This window comes from Miniopterus schreibersii (assembly GCF_964146895.1).
Source record: "Miniopterus schreibersii genome assembly, chromosome: 3".
Classification (NCBI taxonomy): Eukaryota; Metazoa; Chordata; class Mammalia; order Chiroptera; family Miniopteridae; genus Miniopterus; species Miniopterus schreibersii.
In genome coordinates this window covers 94,574,114-94,596,489 of record NC_138103.1, presented here as the reverse complement: position 1 = coordinate 94,596,489, position 22,376 = coordinate 94,574,114, and the positions used below count along the sequence as shown (strand labels likewise).

The window sequence follows — 22,376 nt, the reverse complement described above, 5'->3', positions numbered from 1 at the left end:
TTCTATCAAAATATGGCTTTATTATTTTCAAGTAAAATTCACAATAATAGGATTTGAATTGACTTAGACCTATGATTATGTCTCATTTTTTTGTAACTTTTACTCAGTGTGTGCTATTTCACACGGACAGTGAAATTGAGGAACCAGGAATGGTTATGCAGTAAATTAGTGTAATTAACTCAACAACCCAAAGAGCGCTGTGGGAGAGGGCAGGACGTGGTTTCAGTCGTCTGCAGGAGGGGCCTGGATTTAGACAGCTTCAAAGAGCAGGAACAGACTAATGAGTGAAAATGACAGTGGAGGGGTTTCAGCCCAGTGCAGGAGGGAACTGCCAAATAGAACAAGATGCCCATGAGGTGGTGAGTGCCCCACCACAGGAAGTATTCAAGCTGAGGCTGGGTGGCCATCACTAGAGATTAGGAGGAGATGTGAGGTTTGCTACCCTGCTCCCAGGCTCTGCCCCTGCCAGGGGTCCAGGGTGCCTACGGGGGCGCGGAGGTCAGGCGTCTACAAGGTGTGTGGCTGATAGGAATCTCCAAGGACTGAGATTCTGCTTCCCCATCAGCCCAGGCTTCTTTCCTTATTTACTCTCCTGGTAAATTTCTCTTTCGTCAACTTCCTAAGCCAGCAATTTTCAACTTTTTTTCATCTCATGGCATACATAAACTAATTACTAGAATTCTGCGGCATGCCAAAAAATATATTTTTTGCCGAGCTGACAAAAAACATAGGTATAATTTTGATTCATTTACACCGGATGACTATTGTTGTGTAAAAAGCACTGTCCTAAGCCCTGCGAGCTCACTGAAACCTCGTAGACCTGACCACCACTTGAGCTAAGCTTCCTGACGGTTCAAGCAGCACTTCATTCCCTTTGGTGTTAAACAGACCCCTTTCAGCTTTCAAGGAGGTGCTGCCTGGTTATAGTATTCTGGGATTTTGAGAATGATTCATTTCCTTCATGATTCTATAGCTTCTCCTAGGTTTTGCCTTCTAAACGACGATCCTCATTTATTAAATCTTGTTCATACTAAAGCCTGTTAGCACCCTGGAAATTTCCCTGACCTCCACTAGATCTTTTCCGGCTCTCTCTATGCCTTTTGAAGTAGGATGCCCCGAACCACATGCAGCTTTTCCAGCTTACCTGTTCTCCAGCTTTATGCGAGTTTACTCCATGGGAGACAGTGTGGCGTATATGAAAATGCACGATTTTAAGGGCATAGAAAATCCTAGCTCTTACCCTGACTTTTTGTAACCAGCCACTTTGAACATCAGTTTCGCCACCTGTAAAATGGAGACAGCGATGTGTACCTCAGACATTCGTGAGGATATCAACTGGGCATTTTAAAGCCGAGTACACTGCCTTGCACACAGTAGGTACTGAATAATTTAGAGGAGGGAGAGAAAGACGAAGCTCCCAGTCTTGATGAGGAGCTTAATAATGAGGAAACCTTTTAATGAAACAGGTAACGGCTATTTCAAAGAAGCGCTTTTCAACCTCCCTGTAAGATTCAAATGTCGGCTATCTTGGCCATACTCACTTCAATTGGCCCCTTCCTCCATTTCAGTGATGTATACAAGGGCATTGCGGTCACACGTTATCGATCACAAATTCAATGCACGGCCTTGCATCTTTACTAACATAACTGATTCACACTTGAGAGAGATACAGAACGAACCGACCGCCCTCTGTTTACTGCGCAGACGGCCCCGGCGCCTCCCAGAGGCTGGAGCTGCAGCGGGAGAAGTGGGAGCGGGGCGCCTGGCCCAGCAGGAGGCTGTCCCGGCGCTCCATCAGCAAGGAGAGGTGGGTGGAGACGCTGGTGGTGGCCGACACCAAGATGGTGCAGTATCATGGGAACGACAACGTGGAGTCCTATATCCTCACCATCATGAACATGGTAAGTCAGACTCCGGGGGGCACGGGCAGCTAGTGAACATGTCATCGGGAGCCTGTTCGCCGACCAGGTGACGGATGGAAATTCAGGACGTATCAGCCTTTCCCTTCAAAGTGCGTGTCCTGGGAAAATGTATAACTTATCAGTCACATTTTCTACTAGATGTTTACCAAGCGACTCAGTCCTTTCCGTATGAAAGGATATACATCAGTGCCCAAATGACTAAGCGGAGGCACAAAGACTGGGACGTGATTCCCTCGAGGTGGGCAGAGCTAGAATCGGAGCAGAGTCAGTGATCCTGAACTTCAAGCTTCCCCCTCGTATTGTTGATGTTTTCCGCCTCCCCAGAGAGCGTAGTCCTGTGGAGATGGGAAAGATGTTTGCCTGGGTCACTGGTAATAAGAGAGGAAGACCCTGGGCCAGGGCCAGGGCCAAAGAGAAGAAAGGCGCCAACCCCTCGAGCGCACAGCCAGCTGATGGGTAACCTTGGAAAGGCCTTTAAGTATCAATGTGGGTTGGGCTGGGCGCCTCCCTCACCCTCCTTTGCATTCCAGCAAAACTTCTTGACCTAGGAGATTAGATTTGCGTTGAGTACACCCCAGTGCTGTTCCCCGCACCCTGGCATTTGTCTGTTGTCAACTCCTGTGGGCTGATGGTGTCCGCTTCTGACTCTAGGTCACTGGCCTGTTCCATAACCCGAGCATCGGCAACGCAATCCACATCGTCGTGGTTCGGCTCGTCCTGCTTGAAGAGGAAGAGGTGAGGGGCAGTTTCCCTCCACTCCTCTCACCTACACTTCCTACTCCCCGCCTCCTTTCTTCAGGAAAGTTCTTAATGGACAAGAAAGAGGGTACCAGAAAGGTACCAGAAAGGCCAGGTTTCTTAGCTTGTCCTGCAGAGGTTTCAGATCTTTCTGGCCCTTCCTTGGGTCGCCCTTCGCCTTGCTTCCCGCTCTCACTCACTGAACTTGGGACAGGTGGGTGCTGGACTCCTCTGTGCCCCCGCGTCTTCGCTTTATAGAATGGGGGTGATAACCCTACTTCCAGTCACTGCGGTGAGAATGGAACGTGTTAATCCACGTCACAGCACGGTATCTGGCTTGCAGAAATCACTTGATAAATGGCACTTGTTAGTATCATTTTTATTATTCTTATCATCAGCATCCCCATCGTTTAGGTCCCCCAACAACCCTGTAAACTCGTTACTATTATTAGCTTAGTTCACAGATGGGGAAACTGTGCCAAAGGCGAAAGGGTAAGGTAGGGTCATAAGAGGCTGGAGGCTTCTTTTAAGAACAGTATAGAGACAGTACTGGGACGGGGGCGAGTGAACTGGGATCTAAAGCCAGGTGGGCCCCTTGTCACTGTGCCATCCAGGGGTGTGACCCAAGGGTGTCAAGCTGGCTTGAAGGAGCAGCAGTAGGGCTGACAGGCAGGAAGGAAATGAATGTTATCACAGAGAATGTCCCTCTTGTTCTCAAAGTGATTTAGTGTTGGGTCCACTTTTGTGAGTCTCTGGAGTTAAAAAGCCTGCAGACCTTAGAAATCCAGGCTATTTCCCCAGCCCCAGGGTAGTGTGTGGGTCTGTAATAGCCTGTATTTCAGGATAAATACCAACAATATTAGCAAAGAATTTGTAGACTCGTTATTTTTAAAAAATCAAGTATCTTTTCCTCTGATAGTCTAATGAGTTATTTCTTAAGCACATGGGAAGTTTTCAGATTAAACTTTTTACTGCTTTTCTTTTCTCTGCCCATTATCTCTCTCCCAGGAACCTAATTCTGGCTAGGAGCATGTTCAGATTATGTACTGAATCAAAAGCTGCCATCAGGACTTCTCAAAGAAATAAATACAAGATTTTTTTCATTATAGAGAGAGCTTAAAAGGAACAGAACAATTTATAATAAAAGCCATATACTTGCAAAATCATTTTCTATCTCCCATTTGGGCCTGTTTCTGTGAGCTGTTGTTGATTTCCTCTGGGTCATCTCCTTGCCCTGTAAGGTCATCTACCCCAATGAATAGGAAGGGGAAGTGGGCAGTGAATTGGACTCACTTGAGAAAATGAGGTGAGAAAAACAATGATGCGAGAACAAAAAGGGAAATCTATTTTTGTTTAAAAGGAAATGGGGGGAAATTAGTGTGGATGGGGGTTTGTTTGGACAAGCTCAAATAATTACGAGGTTGCTTTATGGAAACTGTTTGTCACGAGTCTCTGCATGTTCACTGAGAGCCAGCATAATCCTCTGACGTGTTTCTACATCTTGCACATGCTTAGGGCTGCGCGGTAGTGAGGCACAGCTAATTACTCTTCCCAGGGCGCCTGCAACCAAGTGCATTCAAGAAACTAAATGAGTAAGTGTTCCTTGGACTTAACCTCTTAGGAGATTTAGAGATTTAGAGGCTGAGGAGATTGAAAAAAAATGTGCACAACTAAAACCTCCTGGAAGGGTCATGACACTTAGTAGAAAAGCAGGAAGGCATCCTTGAGACCATGTCACTGAGCTTGCGTCGAATGCCCCATATTGTAGAGGAAGATTCTACACAGGGGCAGGTTACCCAGCTGCAAGTGATCAACTACCCAGCTATTTGTGCAGTTGCTTTGTTTGTAAGAGGAGCCAACAAAAGCAATAGGAGAAATCATGGATGCTGAATAGGTTAAAGGGGAGAAGAGAGAAGAGAAAGACATTCTAGGTGGAGGGAGCAGCTCAAGGAAAGCAAGGTAAAAACTAGCATGGTGAATGGGAATGTGGTGCTAGGGGCAATAATAATATAAGCAGTTTGAATGTTGCTAAAGTATAAACTGTGAGGTTACAAAAGAAGGGAGAGCTTCCTGGAGGCTAGACTTTGAAGGGTCTTGAACCCCGGGTCATGATATAGGTGGACTTTGGTTTTGACTACGTTGACCTGGCAACAGCAAGGGGGTTGGGATAAAAAAGAAAACAAAGAAGAAAGAAGGAGAACAGTTAAGAGATGCTGCAAGCGTAAATCCAAGCATAAAATGATGAGGGTTGAGATAGGGCAGTGGGGAGTAAAGATGGAGAGGAGGTAAAATGAGCAGCCCGTGATGGATTGGGAGGCAGGATATGAGGGGAGAAGAGGCCAATAGGTGGACACTGGTGTTTTTAGACTGGGCAGTTGGGTTGATGGTGGTTCCTGTAACTAAGCCAGAGGATACAAGAAGAACAGGTTAACAATTGGGGGAAGATTTCAGGGATGCTGAGATGGGGCTACCTGGGGTGCCATCCAGAAGGAGGCGTCCATCAAGAGATTTGGATACAGGAATTTGAACTCTAGGGGAGATTTGGAGTGAGAGATGGATTTGAGAGTCAACAGCATATAGGTGATTTACTAAAATAGGACTGTGATTGAGAATGAACTAAGCAAGGAGCCAACAGAAGGGCAGAAGAGGGTCCTGAGAAGTAATCAGAGAGTAAGGAGGTTGGAGAGTTGGAGATCTCAGAAGTAGAGGGTCTCTGCCTGTGTTTGTCTCCTCGTTGGCAAATTGCTAAAGCTTTTCAGTTACTCAAAGCAAAAATAATTTAAAGAAGTCTTCAATAGTTTGGAAACCACTAGTCCTAGACTCGTAGCTGGAAACCTGGCCTCTAAGCCCTGCTCTGCCAAAACCTGCTGTGTGACTAGGTAAAGGTACTGCCCCTCTCTGGCCTGGATTTTCTCATCATTTAAATGACAGGATTGGAGGCATAGTTCCCAAGGTCCATCAGGGAAATGGGCTCTTCCTAATGCTGGGAAAACTAGAAGCAGAGTTTATGCTGCAACATCTGGAAAGTGATTGTTTTCTCATGATGATGATATGTCCTTGCTGACGCTGAATTTGGCTCAGGAACAAGGGGGAGTGGATGCTAGCGTCTTATATCTCCCTTCTGCCTACCAACCTGACCCTGGGAAAGCACTAATCTCTTTTCCATCTCTGTAATTTTGTCATTTCAAGAATGTCATAAAATGGAACCGTATAGTATGCAACCTCTTGAGATTAAATTTTTTCATTCAGCATAACTCCCTTGAAATCCATCTAAATTATGTGTATCTAGTATATTAATATTCACTGTTCCTTAAACAGACACACATGGTTTGGTATGTAGGGTCTTCCAAAATCATGAGTCCAGCCAACGTATTGTAGTGAGGCCGGCCTGTCACTCGTTAGAACCACAGCTTCGCCTAGGAGCCCCTGTATCTGACCTGAGTGACCTTCACTAGTTCTTTACTTCTCTGAGGTTTAATTCCCTCTTATTATATAATGAACCTAGCAATGCTTTCTTTCTTTACAAATGATGCTGAGAAGATGCAATTAAATGAGAAAATATAAGTGAAAATCGCTGGTGTACCTAGTAAATGATTAAGAAATGTTCCCTTCCTTCCTTTTCTCTTTTCCTCCCTCCCTCCCTTTAATTTCCTTGTCTTCTCTTTTCTTTTCTTTCTTTCCCTTCCTCTCTTTCCCCTTACATTCCTGCTGCATGCCACCTGGCCAGTGCTTTATGTTGGGTGTGGGTCATTCACCCCGGTAGGGTTGCTGTTCTAACTACAGCTTGACTACCTGTGCCCAGCTGGTTCCCCAGAACTCCTCCTCATTCTCCATGATACATCATTTTGCTGGCTGGTGTCACGATGAGGATTTTTGAATAATAAAGTCTGTTTCTTCTATTTAAATTCATTATACTAATCAGTTTGGTGAGTTTTCATGAGTGACGAGCCATCTTTCTGTGTTTTCATGAAAGGAAGGCAGCCTGTGGTGCTTAATTAGCATGGGTGGCAGGACCTGGGAGTATATCTAACAGGCAACTGAAAGGAAGAAGCTTTTTGCTGCAAATCTATTCATTTTGCATTGGAAATAAGAATGCCTCTTAGGAGTTGTATTGACTTCGGCAGAGAGTCACTGGAAATAGAACTTCAAACAGCTGCTGGTCTTTGCTAATATAGTTTTGGTTACTTGTGCCAGTGATCATTCTGTCCTACAGTTCTCCCCTCCATGTTCTTTTAGTGGAAGTCATGAGAGTCATAGTGTTTAGAGTAGGGGGGTAGCCCAGAGAAGTCACTTGGCTTCTGCCAAATTCTGCCAGATCTCTGCGGCACCCACCTAGAGCTCATCTCACTTGGCTGCTTTTGGGGACTAACATGATGGGCCCCAACCACAGTGAACTCGCCCATTCCAATCCGTTCCTCTTCTTTCTCCAGCAAGGATTGAAAATAGTTCACCATGCAGAGAAGACACTGTCCAGCTTCTGTAAGTGGCAGAAAAGCATCAATCCCAAGAGTGACCTCAACCCTGCCCATCATGACGTGGCCGTCCTTCTCACCAGGTACCCCAGAGACCACGGGGATCCAGGGGCTGCAAGGCAGGGAGGGCTGGCAGGTGGGAGGGGTGCCAGGTATTCAAACGCATGAAATTCTCCTACTCTTTGCTGCTCTTGGTCATTTTTAAAGGTAGCTTCTATGACCTTAAACAACTCCTGACTCCCATACCAGTGAGGGGGCAGTTAGCAAACTTGCTAAATGTGACAAAGTCTCTGTTAATAAACCGTGTCTGCTGGCGAAATGCTGGCCTCTTTCCTAGCCCAGTGATGATTTCCTCTTTAAAACTGGCTCCTCTCTGTGGCTTTGTAAATAATCAGGAAGCTTGTTTGCAGATCCTTAGTTGCATGTTCATCCCCTCTCATATGCAGTATTATTAAGGTAGCCGAGCTGGAGAGAAAATTGATTTGATCTCTGGATGGGTTTATCAGACCAATTGTCTTTTTCATGAGTGAGAAAAGGTTCTCATACGAGTTTTGAGCACAGACCTCAGAAAAAACAAAAAAATTATTTCACATTTGAAAAACCTCAGTGACTGCTTGTTGTCTCCCTTTCTGGTTTAAAAGTTCAAATTAACCAATTTTCAACCAAATCCTTCTCTTTTTGAGCAAAAATATAATTTGTCTTCCTGAGATCAAGAGCAAAAGCAGCTAAAAATAAAACATCTACCATAATTCTCACATTCCTTAGATGTTAGTTAGATTCAGTTATCAAGAGGTGAAATCAGAATAATCTTAAGAAATTCAAAATTGCTCCCTGTATTCATATGGACATTTTAAAAAATTATTTTAAATTAATGATGCTTTACAGACCATATTGAATGTGAATTAATACCCAGCTTTTTCCAGGAGGGTTTTGTGGGTATTTCTTTGGCACTCTGCATGTTTCATGCATCTCTGTTCTCTGCTTTCAGAAAAGACATCTGTGCGGGTGTCAATCGCCCCTGTGAGACCCTGGGTCTGTCCCACCTGTCGGGAATGTGCCAGCCTCACCGGAGTTGTAACATCAATGAAGACTCGGGCCTCCCTCTGGCGTTTACCATTGCCCATGAGCTTGGACACAGGTAAAGGGCCGAAGAAACTGAGATCTCTTTGCCATGTTCGTGTGTCAGTATCGGATAGTAGAAGGAACGGAAAGCGCCTCAAATGGGGCACAGGCAGCCGGGTTGCTCTGTGGCTTGAACCTTACCCTCCTAAATCTCTGCTTTCTCACCTGTAATGTAGACATAATCACCTTTAAAGATCCCAGTGCCTCCTCTGCCCTGACCACTTGTACCACCTACATCACAGAGTCAGAGGGGCCCCTGCAGTTATCTGAACTAGAAGGTGAGCAGCCCGGCCGGCGTCGCTCAGCGGTTGAGCATTGGCCTTTGATCCTGGAGATCTCGGTTCGATTCCTGGCGGGGACACGTGCCCAGGTTGCGGGCTCGATCCCCAGTAGGGGGCGTGCAGGAGGCAGCCTGTCAATGACTCTCATCATTGATGTTTCTATCTCTCTCTCCCTCTCCCTTCTTCTGTCTCTGAAATCAATAAAAAAAATTAAAATAAAATAAGATGAGCAGAAGCAAGGGAATAAGCTTTAACTCAGTTGATTAATTCAGTAGTAACTCCTGTTTAGTTCTTGTGAAATAATAATTATATTAATATCATTAAAAAGTCACAAACTGTTAACATTTTGTGCTCTTCCATTATGCCCGCCACTTTGCATTGTGTCACCGAATCATCTCAGTGGCTTTATGAAGTAGATACTAGTGTTAGTCTCATTTAGCTTCTATGTGTAAAGGAGAATATTGAATAAATAAGAAATTGAAAACTGCTATAAACTTGGAAAGACCATCAAACAAACACCAGTTAATAGGAGGTCCAAGTTGTCACAAAAATGTGTAACTTTGATTAGATGAATTCATTCAAAGCAGGTTCCAGAATGTTTGCGTGAAGGAATAAAGAGAATTCTGGATTCTCCAGGTATCAGAGGTCCCCGTGGAGGGAAGGTCTTAGCTTAGCTTTGCCCCCAGGAAGCTCTGTGACTTTTGACAGATCTCAGACACTAAGCTTCCTCATCTAGAGAAGGAAAATAAGCTAGACAATGATAAAACAGCAATGAAATTTTCTTTCATTTACGGAGCCCTTATATGTCAGGCACCTGGCTAAGTGGTTTTCAGTCTATTCCATTCAAATCTCATCCACCGTGATGTCTACTCCACTTTCCAGGAGAGGCAAATGAAGCTGAGCAACTTTCAGTAGCACGGATCATGAAGTGGCAGGGGCAGGGTTCCAGTCCAGACTCTGTCTTCAGAAAGCCTGCTCCTAACCCTGAACCGAGGCCTCCCCGACCCGACGTGTGTGATGCTGAGGACCCTTGTGCAGTAGAGAAAGAAACCCATCCCCTCAAAGCTCTGGCCTTGGATGAGGCCTCCCTCAGGCTTCTCCTTTCATACTGTCCCTTCAGTTATGATGAAAAGGGAGGAGGAAGGTTTTGTTCTTTTGTGCTGTGGTTACTGCAGCAGGAGAAAGAACACAGCTTGAGGCAGCAGTTGCCCTCCTGACTCTAGACTCATAGAAAGCCACTGGCAGCTCTACACTTTCTACCAAACAGAAGTTTTTGAATTAGCCACGTGGCTCTCACGCGTGCATATTTGAGGGAAAGCTTGCCTAAAATGCTCCCTGTGCTTTTTAGTTGAAAATTAGCTATCCCCCTCCAACTTCCAAGTCCCACTCAAGTAAGCAGAAGCCTTCTGTACAAAAGTAGCCCTCCGTGGGTATTTGCACTGTGGAGAAACCCTGGCTTTGCCCTGTTTCATGCCTGTGTCCTTGATGTCCTTGGACCTTGTGCCTCCCTGCAGCTTCGGTATCCAGCACGACGGGAAAGAAAATGACTGTGAGCCCGTGGGCAGGGACCCCTACATCATGTCACGCCAGCTCCAGTACAATCCCACCCCACTGACGTGGTCCAAGTGCAGCAAGGAGTATATTACCCGCTTCCTGGAGTAAGTGACAGTGTGTCTCAGAACAGCCCCACTTGGGTCTCAATTCCTCTGACAGGTCATTGTATCAAGGTGACATATGAAGGTGTGGATTTCACTTCCACGTTGGGTTCTGCTCTCCAGGCACAGCCAGGTGAATACCATGTCCCCTGCTGGCTTCTGTCCAAGGTGGCTCTTTATGAGCTGAGTGTGCCTTAAGTCCTTGGGGACTGGCAGGAACAACCAGGATATGTCAGAAGTGGTCACCCAAACCCCACTGGGGATAAGATGATGATCCTCTAATTTTACCACTACTTGCATTTCCTAAATCACATCTGAACGAATGGAACGGGGTGTGGTTTTTGGTTTCCTTTTAATGTCTCCTACCATGGGCCCGGAGGGTTCTCTGCCTTGTAGAGAGAAAGTTGTCTTGGAGACAAAGACTAAACTAGCGGGGCTGGAGCTTCTGCCAAATGAAAGACTGAAAATGAAGGAAGTCATAAGCATCTGCTCTCATTTCTATTAACTTCTTTTCAGCCGAGGCTGGGGGTTCTGTCTTGATGACATGCCCCAAAAGAAAGGCTTGAAGTCCAAAGTCATTGCCCCTGGAGTGATCTATGACGTTCACCACCAATGCCAGCTGCAATATGGCCCCAATGCTACCTTCTGCCAGGAAGTGGAAGTAAGTGTTGGGTGAGCAGGTACAGGGCCCAAGATCTCCAGCACGCTGAAAGAAGGGCCAGGGAAATATTCGGAAATCCCAAGATCCGGACACAGGAATGCAAACTCTCTCTTTATGGCCAGGTGTCTGTAAGGCAGAAGGGCTGGTGTTGGGGTTTGCTTATACTCCTTGACTCTACCTCCTTGGTGTTCTATGGAGCCAGCAATGCTTTGCACCTGGGTGGTGGCGAAGAAAATTCTACAGCGATTTTTCAAGAATCACAGTTATTCACACCTACAGACTCCATAGCAAACAACTTAATCCCTAACATTGCTCTCCCTCCTGAATTTCCCACCAGATCCCAAGGTAGGAATAGGATTCATCCCTAGTTTATTCTTCTTTATGTTCAACATCCAAATGGTAGCTCCTAAAGGGTCTGTAGCTCAGTCCTGTCTTTCTCATTCCCGCTGCCACTGGCTTGATCCAGTCTCTCATTTTCTTTCCCTGCTACTGTAATTACCTCCTACCCATTCCCTGCCCCCCATTTCTCAGGCTATGTCAAAAACACACAAATCTAACCATGGCTCTTCTCGGATCTTAAGGTCCTCACTGACCACAGGATAAAGTCTGAAGTCCTTACACTTCTTTGTGAGCCAGATCTTGACTGTCCTCTGAGCTCATGCCCTTTAGTGCAGAAGTATTATTGTCAACACGTAGACAAGGAGAAGCAACTCTCATTGAACCCACTGCAGATTCTGTGCCGTGTACTGAGTGAGAGGGAAAAGACGAGCGCTCTAAAATTAATATGACAGAGCCTCTGCCCTTGTGGGACCCCAGTAGAGGAGGCAGGTGGAAAAATTTCAATACAGTGAGATAAAGACCAAAGGAGACAAAGAGAAGAGTTTGAGGAGGAAGTAAATAAATGCTTAGACAGAACAAGCAAAACTGAACAGAAATGATAATGTTGGTGCAAAAATCCCTCACCCCTCACTTCTAACTGGTTACACATTGCACCAATTCTGCCTCCTAAATATCTCTAAACTCTACCTGTTCCTAGAAGACTGCAGTGGCCCCCTGATTGGTCTCCTTTCCTAGAGGCCACCAGATAAAACAAGCTGGATACTTTCAGTAATAAGTAAGTAAGCTGAGGCTTTCTGGGTGGAATAGTTTCCATTTCCTTCAGTGAGCAGGCTCAGCTTCCAACCACCCCAGCTCTCTGTAAACTTCTGTCCACAGTTTTTGGATTGGCCCTTGATGGCTACTATCACCAGTTACCCTGCCTAAGGGCAATGATATTGTGCCACACACATCTAGAGATTACAGTTTCAACTTTCAGGAAATGTGTTTTATCTCCCACTTTCTTATTGCCCAGAATGGTCTCCACACCACTGTTTATGAATCACGACAAAGTCCAGATTAAGTCTGAGCTGAGAGTGCTCGAATGACCAGTTTCCATGACTCTTGTTCACTAAGAACAGCAGCACTTTTTGTGGGTATGTGGGTCAGTGTGTGTATTTTACCATCACCATAGAGATGCTTTTGTGCAGGTTTTGAAAATATAAAAGGTTGTGATCTCACATTTGCTTTCCAGAATGTTTGCCAGACACTGTGGTGCTTGGTGAAAGGCTTTTGTCGCTCTAAGCTGGATGCTGCTGCGGATGGGACACGATGTGGCGAGAAGAAGGTGATGTGTCCGGCTGAGGCAGGAAGGTGGGAGGGAGGTGGACACTGAGTCCTTGGGGAGAGCTGGGGAGAAGGTCCTGGAGAGCAGCTGTCTCTGGGTGAATGGAGATCCTAGAGCCGGACTAGCCAGAGGAAAGGATTCACTGCCACTACACCTTTGAGCCTTCCTGGGAGCAAGGAGAGAGGGTTGAGGCCCAACTCCACGCCTCACTTGCAAAACACCTGTTCCATCTTTTCCTGATGAACTTCCATGGAGTTTGTGGTTAGTAAACATCTGCTGAGCTTATTTTGAGTTTATTTTCCCTTCATGTTGAAGATTGGGAAGGACAAGCCAATGGTGCTTCTTTCAAAGGTGATGGATTTGGGCCACTTATGATCTTCTTTCTCATCCTCTGACCTAACTGCATTTCTTGAAGATCTGTCCACTCTATAAAGCAGGAAAGCCAGACACCCAAGAACTCAGAGGTGTTAGATATGCTCTAGTCTTCCCGAGAACCGGGTACTACTTGTTGCTCCACAAAGCCAATCAGGTTTGATGTAGGCCTAGAATTTAGGCGTTTAGTGGGAATTTTTATGCAGCTTGAGGATGGCCGGACCCATCACTGACATTTTAGAACCTGGTCAAAATACACAGTGATCAGAAATCATGACGACAAGGTGGGCAACAGGTAAGACATGCCCAAATTGTCCAGGTAATGTGGCCGTTTCTAACAACCACGCTGTATTTTCTTTTGTTTTCCTTTTCCTGTGTTCTCCCTGCTAAACTGATAGTTGTTGAAGTATTTCCCTGAAGAGGGAGAGAGAGGATTTTTTTCAGAATCACTTGGAAGGCCAGAACTAAAAACATTGGGTAGAGTTACAAAAAAGGAGAATTTTTTTCTTGGTACTAAAAAGAACTTCAAATTCTTAACATGTAGTGTTTTTTTGGCAATGAATGGACTTTTTCTAGGAGGTTTAAGTTATCTGTTGCTGACATTAATTACCCATAGAGGCTTTGAAGGAGTGTTGTCACAGTACCAGTCTGGAAAATGTTTGTTACTGTCTACAGGAAGATAAGGAGCTTGCACCAGAAAGTAAATCAATGGTGTCACTAAACAACTATGTCACCAAGCATACTGAGCTGACATGCTCTTCAGAGCGAAACGTTCTCCATGTAGGAAGAGATGTGTTGCTGTACGTTCTGGCATGCAGTCTGCCAACCACACTTTATCAGCATTATGATTTCTTTCAATCATAATGCTGATAAGATTGTAGCTTTCTTTCAATCACTCCTGCTTTGGCTGCAACTAGGCACCATAAAGTTCCCTAAATTCCTGAAATTCTCTGATTCTAAGATCCAAGACTCTTGGAGGACATTCCTTAATGAGCTCTTCTTGGTTGCCCATGTGATGTGTGACTGCAGGAAGCCTACTAGGAGAGTTGGGGTTAGACTTCTAGTGTTCCCGGCCCAGCCTGCCATGGGAACCTTCCTGACATATGCGTCTCCCGCTCTTCTCTTTCCAGTGGTGTATGGCTGGCAAGTGTATCACGGTGGGGAAGAAGCCAGAGAGCATCCCCGGAGGCTGGGGCCGCTGGTCGCCCTGGTCCCACTGCTCCAGGACCTGCGGGGCCGGAGCCCAGAGTGCCGAGAGGCTCTGCAACAACCCCGAGTGAGTGTGGCCAAATATACTTCCCTCCTTCCAGGAGCTCTGGGAGACCTGTCTTCACCAGTGTGACGTCAGTGACCCCAGGCCTCCTGAGGGACACTAAGTGGGGACCCTGAAGATTCATAGAGGGTGAAAAAACAAAGTGGTCCTGCCGTGTTTCATTTTGGCTTGGCGCTGGATTCTTGTTAGAACTTGGATAAATAAGCTGATTGCATCACTTGGAAAGATAAGCCAAGTTCTTTTAAAAGAGCATCTGTGTAAAAGCCTCTAGATACGGTTAAATCTTCCCAGATAAACCACACTATCAGTGAGAGATTAGTCAAACCCAATTTTGCTGATAAGATTGTAGCTTTCTTTCAATCATAATGAATGTACAATTTTAAAAACATGTTTTCCTTCCCTTAGGTAACTAAGAAAATAGCTAGGCACCTTTTTGAGGATTATTATTTTTAACATTTTAGATAAGGATTTTGTAAACCTTAGAGATCCATATCAGCCTGTTAAGGATTCCAAAGAAGTTATTTCACAAGTAGCTTTCGATATTTTAATCCAATCGTGTAATTTTTTTCATGTTTTAAATTTGTATAATAATATATATAAATTAAATTTAAATTCCCTTGTTTTTCAAATATCTATTACATTCTCAACTTCATTATTTCCTGGTACACCAGTTCCAAAGTATAATTTTTTAAAAGTATATATATGATGCCTTCTGTAAGTGGAAAACTTACTAAGCTTCTTTTACCTATTTTTATACATTAGTCTGCATCGAAGAGAAAGAGTCACAGTTTTTAAAAGGCAAATGATAATGTTATTACAGTCCCCTCAATATCTCAATTCCAAACCTTACATCTCCTTTTTTTTATTTGTTTATTCTTGACAGTATTACATATGTCCCCCATTTTCCCCCCTTGTCCGCCCTCCACCCAGCCCCTGCCACACCCCAGGCCTTCCCCACACTATTGTCTGTGACCATGGCCTATACATATATGCATATATATTCTTTGATTAATCTCTCCCTGTCCCCCCACCCCCCACCCTCTGAGGTCTGTCAGTCTGTTCTATGCATTTATGCCTCTGGACCTATTTTCTTTGTCAGTTTATTTTGTTCATTAGATTCTACATATAAGTGAGATTATGTGATATTTGTCTTTCTCTGACTGGCTTATTTTACTTAGCATGATAATCTCCAGGTCCATCCATGCTGTGGCAAAGGATAAAAAAAGAGATCCTTCTGTTTTACAGCCGCATAGTATTCTATTATGTAATGTACCACAGCCTTTTTATCTACTCACTCACCTACTGATGGGCTACATCGCCTATTGATAAATATATTATTATATGTATATATGTGTGTATATGTATTTATATGTATATATATATATACACACACACACATCACATATATAATAAATTTCTAAGGGTTAATAAGTTACTATCTATAAAGAGTTTAATACGATACCTACTACAAAAATTGTTAGTAAATGGTAGTTATTATAGTAATTATTATGATATTTTATTATTTATCACACATGTAAGTGTACATTTGAGGAATTTTGACAAAATTCCTTTAAAAACTTACCCTTTGATCAAAGTTGCTTTTGTTTAAATATAAGTTTTCTGTGAATTCATAAGTGTAAAACAAGGAATTTCTTATACTTCATTTTTACAGAAAATCTTTATTTTATAGTTTATTTCAGTGTGATCAGAAAAGTGATTTTTATTTTGGTGACCAGGAAATATAGGTGGTTAGCTCTGGGACCCATTGTCAATGCTGTATGTCAGCTACCACCAATCTGTAGCCTTTTGGGGATAATGGTAGTGACCTGTGGTTATCAAAAAAGGGACATCTTTGTCAAGGAACTAAAGGGAGATTCTCTAATGGACCTTTGGGGGAAAGTGATCCTAACTCCCACCCCAGAGGCCACATTTTGTCATAGAGTCTCCTCAAATGAATGACCATGTGTGATCTCAGTGGCTGGTTTGCTTAAGTTCTCTGAGAACAATGCCAGTGGACAGAGTCACAGATTCAGATCTGTGATTCAGATCACAGATTCGTGTCAGTGAGTAACCAAGTGACCTTGAGACTATCCTTGATGTTGGTCAGCTGTCTAGTGAGAACCCAGTGGGGCTTGGCTCATAAAATGCCCTCAGTGATGTTTGTTGGATGGAGATGAATTAGAGAGATTCCAAGTCATAGAGTGCCACTCTATCATAACGAGTAGAAAACCAGCCTAACCTCAAATATCAGGGGGAATTCTTTCTACTGCCTACAAGGAGTCAGTGACTATAAACTCCTTTTATCAGAGAATTATCTTCAGGAGTGCTAAGTGCAGGAAGCACATAGAGTAGAAAACGAAGTGTCATTTAAGTGGAGAAAGAGATTACTTCTGGCAGGATTCCAGAAAGAATTCATGATTGAGATGACCTTTATTTGGTCTTTAGAGCATGGGCCATATGTAGACTTTTAGAGACTTAAAAGAAGGAAAAATCTACCTAGAAGCACAAAAGAGAAATATTAAATATGTCAGCTTATATTACTGGAGCAGTGTACAGATGAAGGAGAGTGTAGGGAGTGAAGTTGTAAAAGTAAATTATGTCAGGATTGTGAGGGCCTTGAAGGCCAAGGTCAAGAGGCTGGACTTGATTCTGTGGCCACAGGGTGCCATTAAAGGTTTTTAAACAAGAAACTAAAATAATTCAGGTAATTGTAAAAATTACCCAGATAATAGTGTGTACAATAGGTTGAATTAGGAAAAAAAGATGGACGGGGGCAGATAGGAATGGAGATAAGGGTTGAATAAGTTTGGTGATTATGAAAATAAAGCAGAGGAAACCAGTATAAAAACACAGCTGATGACCAGGCAACTGACTGACTGTGGGGAGGGGTCAGGCTTTTCAGAGCAGTACCTGTACACATGGGACTGAATGTTCACGGACAACAACACAAACGAAAATGTATGGACTTGGAAGAATTTATCTGAAAGCTGAGTTTTGAGGGTAGAGAGGGATGTGCTTTGGGAAGGAGTGAGCATGGCTACGTGCCGGGGGAGCTTTAAAAGAAGACGCTGGCCTTTAAGGAGACTAACAGGACAGCGTATGTGTTTGTCTGCAGACCAAAGTTTGGGGGGAAGTACTGCACTGGAGAAAGGAAACGCTATCGCCTGTGCAACGTCCACCCCTGTCGCCCAGACGCCCCGACGTTTCGGCAGATGCAGTGCAGCGAGTTTGACACCGTGCCCTACAAGAACGCCTTCTACAACTGGTTCCCAGTGTTTAATCCAGGTAAGGGGCTGTGACAGAATATTCCAGAACTAGGTTCACAGCCATCATCAGAAAGCCTATGTCAGGGGTCTGTGCTGCCCCACAAAGCTCAACAAAAAGACAAATGTACCAGTAGGTGTTTTGTATTTTAGAAGGTAAAACCACTGGTCAGTAAAGTTGATAAGGAAATGTTGAAAGCTGAATATGTCCAAGTTCTGTGCTGAGCTCTGTGGAGGTAAGAGAGAAGTTTATCCAACTCGGTGTCTCTAAGTGATAAGTGGGGCCCATAGGAACTCCGTCACTGATCACTGATGAAAGTGCTTGTTGATGAGCAGACAAAACTGACTGTAATTTTGGGCAGAAATTCAGAAAAGAAGGTCATTGTGGGTTTGGAGTAATTTCAAAAAAGGCTTCCAAGGAAGTACGTGATGATCCTTAAGTCTGAGTGGTCTTGCTACTGGAAGAAGGCATGAAAATAGAGTCGGTCATTCCAGGTGGGCAGAGAACAGGACAAGGAAAGATGACAGGAATGACTTCATCAGAAAGGAATGAGAACCAGTTCTGGGCCAGAAATGAACATTTTATGTGTACAAGGCAGTCTAAGAGGGGTAGAAAGTAAAAGCAAACATCTAAAGAATGCACGTTAGAGGGGAATAACTGAGCTGGGGAATGGAACAGCAGCCTTGGCAGTGCTGACCCTGAATCAGGACCAGTGACACATTGTCTTCTGAAAATGAAGACTATCATTAACTCTTAGCTACAGATTAACATCAGAAAATATCTGTGTTATTCGTTGTTGTTCCAGTGAGGAATGAAACATAAAAGATTTTCCTGAGCGAGAGAGATTTGAGACAGGAAGTAAAAAAATAACCAAATTTTTCATGAATTTAAGTTTCTGAAATTCCAGTGTAAGAGCACACAGGAGGCCTCAGAGATGTTGGGCAATGAATGAAAATTATATATTTGAACTATTATAAAAATGCTACAATTTCTTTTGAAAGAAAGACCCTATAGTGCTATGTCTACTTTGGGTCTCCAAAATACCCTGATAGCTATTGGTTGTCATGGGTAACATCTGCTCCTTGCCCCCCATTGTTTAGCATCATTCATGCTCTAAAGGAGCGAGTCATTTTGTTATTGGTACAATTTAGCTTACTGAGCCGGGCATTTGAATATAGTAAAACTCATGTATATACTCATGTGACTCCCCACCCCCCCAAAAAACTAATGATGAAAATTACTTACTACCTTTCCTATATTCTGGACATTCTCTATTTTGTTGAAACTATTTGAGTCCTATATAATCCTATGGCCCTAAGTGAGCAGCCTTCCAGAACTAAAGTAGCACAGCTGCCTCAGGAGTGTGACAGGTGCTTAGTTTGGAGATTCACACACACACACACACACACACACACACACACACACACACACAAACTTACATAGATTCCCAGGGACTTCATTAGCTATGTTAACAGAATGTGTTTATATCCTGCATCTTCTATTAGGAAATGACCAGTGTCTGACCTTGATGTCATCTTTCTTGGACTCTTTCTTTTTAGATCTTTTTAAATTTCTCAGAACACCCAATAACTCTTCATTGATGCTCATTTTTTATTTTTGCTTCTAAATATTTAAGCCCAATTAATGCTTAATGCCAGTGAGGTTTCCAGCAAATGTGGAGGGTCTGACGTGAGGTCGGACCACAGCCTGCTCCTCGTGGAGCAGGGTCCTTCGGGAACCTCTCTGAGGAGTTGTTGCTGGTGGGTCCCTAGGAAACAGACTCCGAGACAGAGGCCAGCGGGCAGGAGGTTCAGCAGCTGTGAGGGGGATGGACCATCACAATAAGCAGGTTGGCTTCAGCTTCGGCTGCAGCAAGAAAAGCACATCCCTGTCTCTGTGTGATTGTAAATCTGCCCAAGGACGCCCTTGGCTTAGGAATAAGGGAGGATTTCATGGGGGTGGGGTTATGATAGGAGTTTGGGTGTTAGTGGTGAGCTGGTCTCATGGGAGGGAACCAGGTCTATTTACTTTGCTGCAAACAGCGGGCAGGTGTCATGCTTGCCTAAAACCCTGCGTCAGTGGTTGATCTCTAGGTTAACCTAGGGATAACCTTAACCTCCAGGTTAACCCCACATGTACAGTGCCTTATTTTTACAAGCACAGTTCAATGCTGGATTGAAAGGTCTCATGGTTTGTAACAGCCTTTTAAAACAGTCTTCCCAATTTGCTGTAAAACTCTTTAACCAAAATAAGAAAAGAAAAAAAGCTACTCTTCAGCATGTGTCATAGGAAGGTGGAAGATGGGAATCTCCGGATTAATGGCACTGGGTTCACATTCATACGTACAGAAGAATCCCGGGGAAGGGGAGCTGAGCCAGAAAGCTGACGTGCGAGGATTTGTCTCCTTTTCACTTCAGCACGTCCCTGTGAGCTCTTCTGCCGACCCATCGACGGCCAGTTTTCCGAGAAAATGCTGGATGCTGTCATTGACGGTACCCCCTGCTTTGAAGGCGGCAACAGCAGAAATGTCTGTATTAATGGCATATGTAAGGTATTGGGTATGTTTCCTTAATCTATAACTCTACAAAATCATGCTTTTATTAATTCAGTAGGTGAGGCGTTCGAATCCTTGGCTTTTGTGGCATTTGCATGTGGCCCGGGTTTTATTTTTGGTCTGCGAGGCAGGACTTCTCATTGTATATCAGAGGCACTGTTTGGAACTGAATAGTGTTCATCCTGCTGTCTTCTTTTCTTGACTTGTTGAGATGCTCTAGGACATTATTTTATGCATGGAGCAAGGTCACACTGAAGAAAAATCCAATTAAAGTGGGAATTGTAAGGAAAAGGCAACGAGATTATTCCAGTCACATTCAGTTATTCATTGGTTTCTGCCAACAGCCATTAAATTTCAGGAAAAACTGAAATTAATAATAGTTTGTACAGTGTTTATCACAAAGCATTTTGACATTTAATTTCGTTGATTACCGACGTGATCTTTTTAGGAAGAGAGATGGCATGACAGGGAGTTACACACCATTACACACCAGGTCTTCTGATTTCTATTTAACTTTTCCTCACTGATTCCGTTAATCATCTCTGCCTTTTTGTAAGCTACTTAGACTTGATTTGTGAACGCTTTTATGTGTACAACCATTGAAAAATCCCTTCCCATTGCTCACAGTTTGTTTTGCAAGGAACAAATGAACACGTTTTGTGCTCCAACACCCAGGCATAAATCTCAGTTTAAAGAGAAGGTGTTTTTAATGAATGAAATAAAAACTATACTATAGAAATGCCAAATTAACTGTTGGTAAAGCAGAATGGTTTCCCACTCAGGCTCCAGAATGTGAACTCATTACCATATTATTTATTAGCTATTAACCCTCTGCATCTTTCTAAAGCTCAATTTTCTTTCATAAGATGAAGATAATAATATATCTTCCTAATGTGGTTGTCAAAAAGATTAAATAAGGCCATCTTTGTTAAGCCCATAACAGAACCCTGTTACACAATAAACTCTTAATACATTTTATTTGTTTTTGCAAATATTTATCATATTTTTTTTCCTACTGGACCAGATTGCCACTGCAAAAAGCTCCTGCCCATAGATGTTCGTTCCCTGGGTAGGTGCACTTACCACCTTGAAGTTGTCTTTTGACTATTTCTGGTTCTGACCGAAGCCCAGAAGGTGATGTTGATATCCAGGAATGAGTGAGTGAACAGCCAGCCTTAATCAGACCCTTGATTGGAAAAAGCTCAGGCAGAATTATCCTCCAGACTCACTAATTACCACTGTAGCTACAAAGAGCCAAATTTAGGCTAGATGTGTTCCCCAGTGTGGGAAAAGGTTTATTTAGCTAATTCAGGCCAAAACAGCCCACCACTGCTGAAAGCAGTGGTTCTCAGGCCTGGCTGCCTTTTAGAATTACCTGGGGAGCTTTTAAAACTCCTGATGTTTGGCTGGATCTCAAAATTCAGAACCTCTGGAATTTGGGGCCTAGCCATTGATATTTTAAAAACTCCCCAGCTGATTCCATATGCAGCTGGGGCTGAGGACTTTGTCACGGGGAAATTAATGGGATGCTGAAACGGTCTTTTAGACCTAAATACCTTCTCATGCATAGAGAAAATAGGCATTTTGAACAAAACATAAGGGGTCTTGGTTGCGCCTCTCATAAAAAAACAACTAAATCATTTTACTAGAATAAGCCATATTTTCTCAGCTTGCCTTCCTCTTTCTGGAAACCAATTAAGGCCTTTTAGAAGGTTTAATTACCCACTTTCTGTCTGTGCCACACTGGTTTAAAAATGAGCAAAGGACTTGAATAGACATTTCTCCAAAGAAAACATACAGATGGCCAACAGGTACATGAAAAGGCACTCAACATCTTTAAATATCAGAGAAATACATATAAAACCCACAATAAGATATAACCTTGCCCCTGTTAGGATGGAGGTTATAAAATAGAACAAAAATCAAAAGATAAAAAGTGTAGGCAAAGATGTGAAGAAATTGGAACCCTTGTATATTGTTGGTGAGAATGTAGCCTCTATGGAAAACAGTATGGAGGTTCTCCAAAAAATAAAAAATAGAGCTACCGTATGACCCAGAAATTCTACTTCTGGGCATATATCCAAAAGAATTGAAACCAGGATCTTGAGGAGATATTTGTACTTCCATGTTCATTGCAACATTATTTACAATAGCTGAGACACGGGAACAGCCCAAATGTCCATCAACAGATGAATGGATAAAGAAAATATACACACCATGGAATATTATTCAGTTTAAGAAAAAGAGCCCTGGCTGGTGTTGCTCAGTGGTTAGAGCGTCGACCCACACACCAAAGGGTCCCAGGTTCAATTCCCAGTCAAGGGCACGAACCTCAGCTGCCGGTTCAATCCTGGGGCCCTGTCGGGGTGCACGCAGGAGGCAACCAATCGACGTGTCTC

At 43.6% G+C, this 22,376-nt stretch overlaps 1 protein-coding gene across 1 annotated transcript in view; it reads left to right on the top strand.

The window, feature by feature from the left end:
- ADAMTS12 (ADAM metallopeptidase with thrombospondin type 1 motif 12) overlaps positions 1–22,376 on the top strand; it is a 175,797-nt gene that overhangs the window by 105,030 nt on the left and 48,391 nt on the right. The window contains exons 4-13 of the mRNA XM_081131264.1: positions 1,705–1,901; positions 2,574–2,657; positions 7,091–7,215; positions 8,121–8,270; positions 10,050–10,193; positions 10,707–10,851; positions 12,422–12,514; positions 14,017–14,162; positions 17,275–17,444; positions 19,841–19,974. Coding sequence (XP_080987390.1) covers positions 1,705–1,901; positions 2,574–2,657; positions 7,091–7,215; positions 8,121–8,270; positions 10,050–10,193; positions 10,707–10,851; positions 12,422–12,514; positions 14,017–14,162; positions 17,275–17,444; positions 19,841–19,974 — 1,388 coding nt within the window. The remainder of the gene's footprint in view (positions 1–1,704; positions 1,902–2,573; positions 2,658–7,090; positions 7,216–8,120; positions 8,271–10,049; positions 10,194–10,706; positions 10,852–12,421; positions 12,515–14,016; positions 14,163–17,274; positions 17,445–19,840; positions 19,975–22,376) is intronic.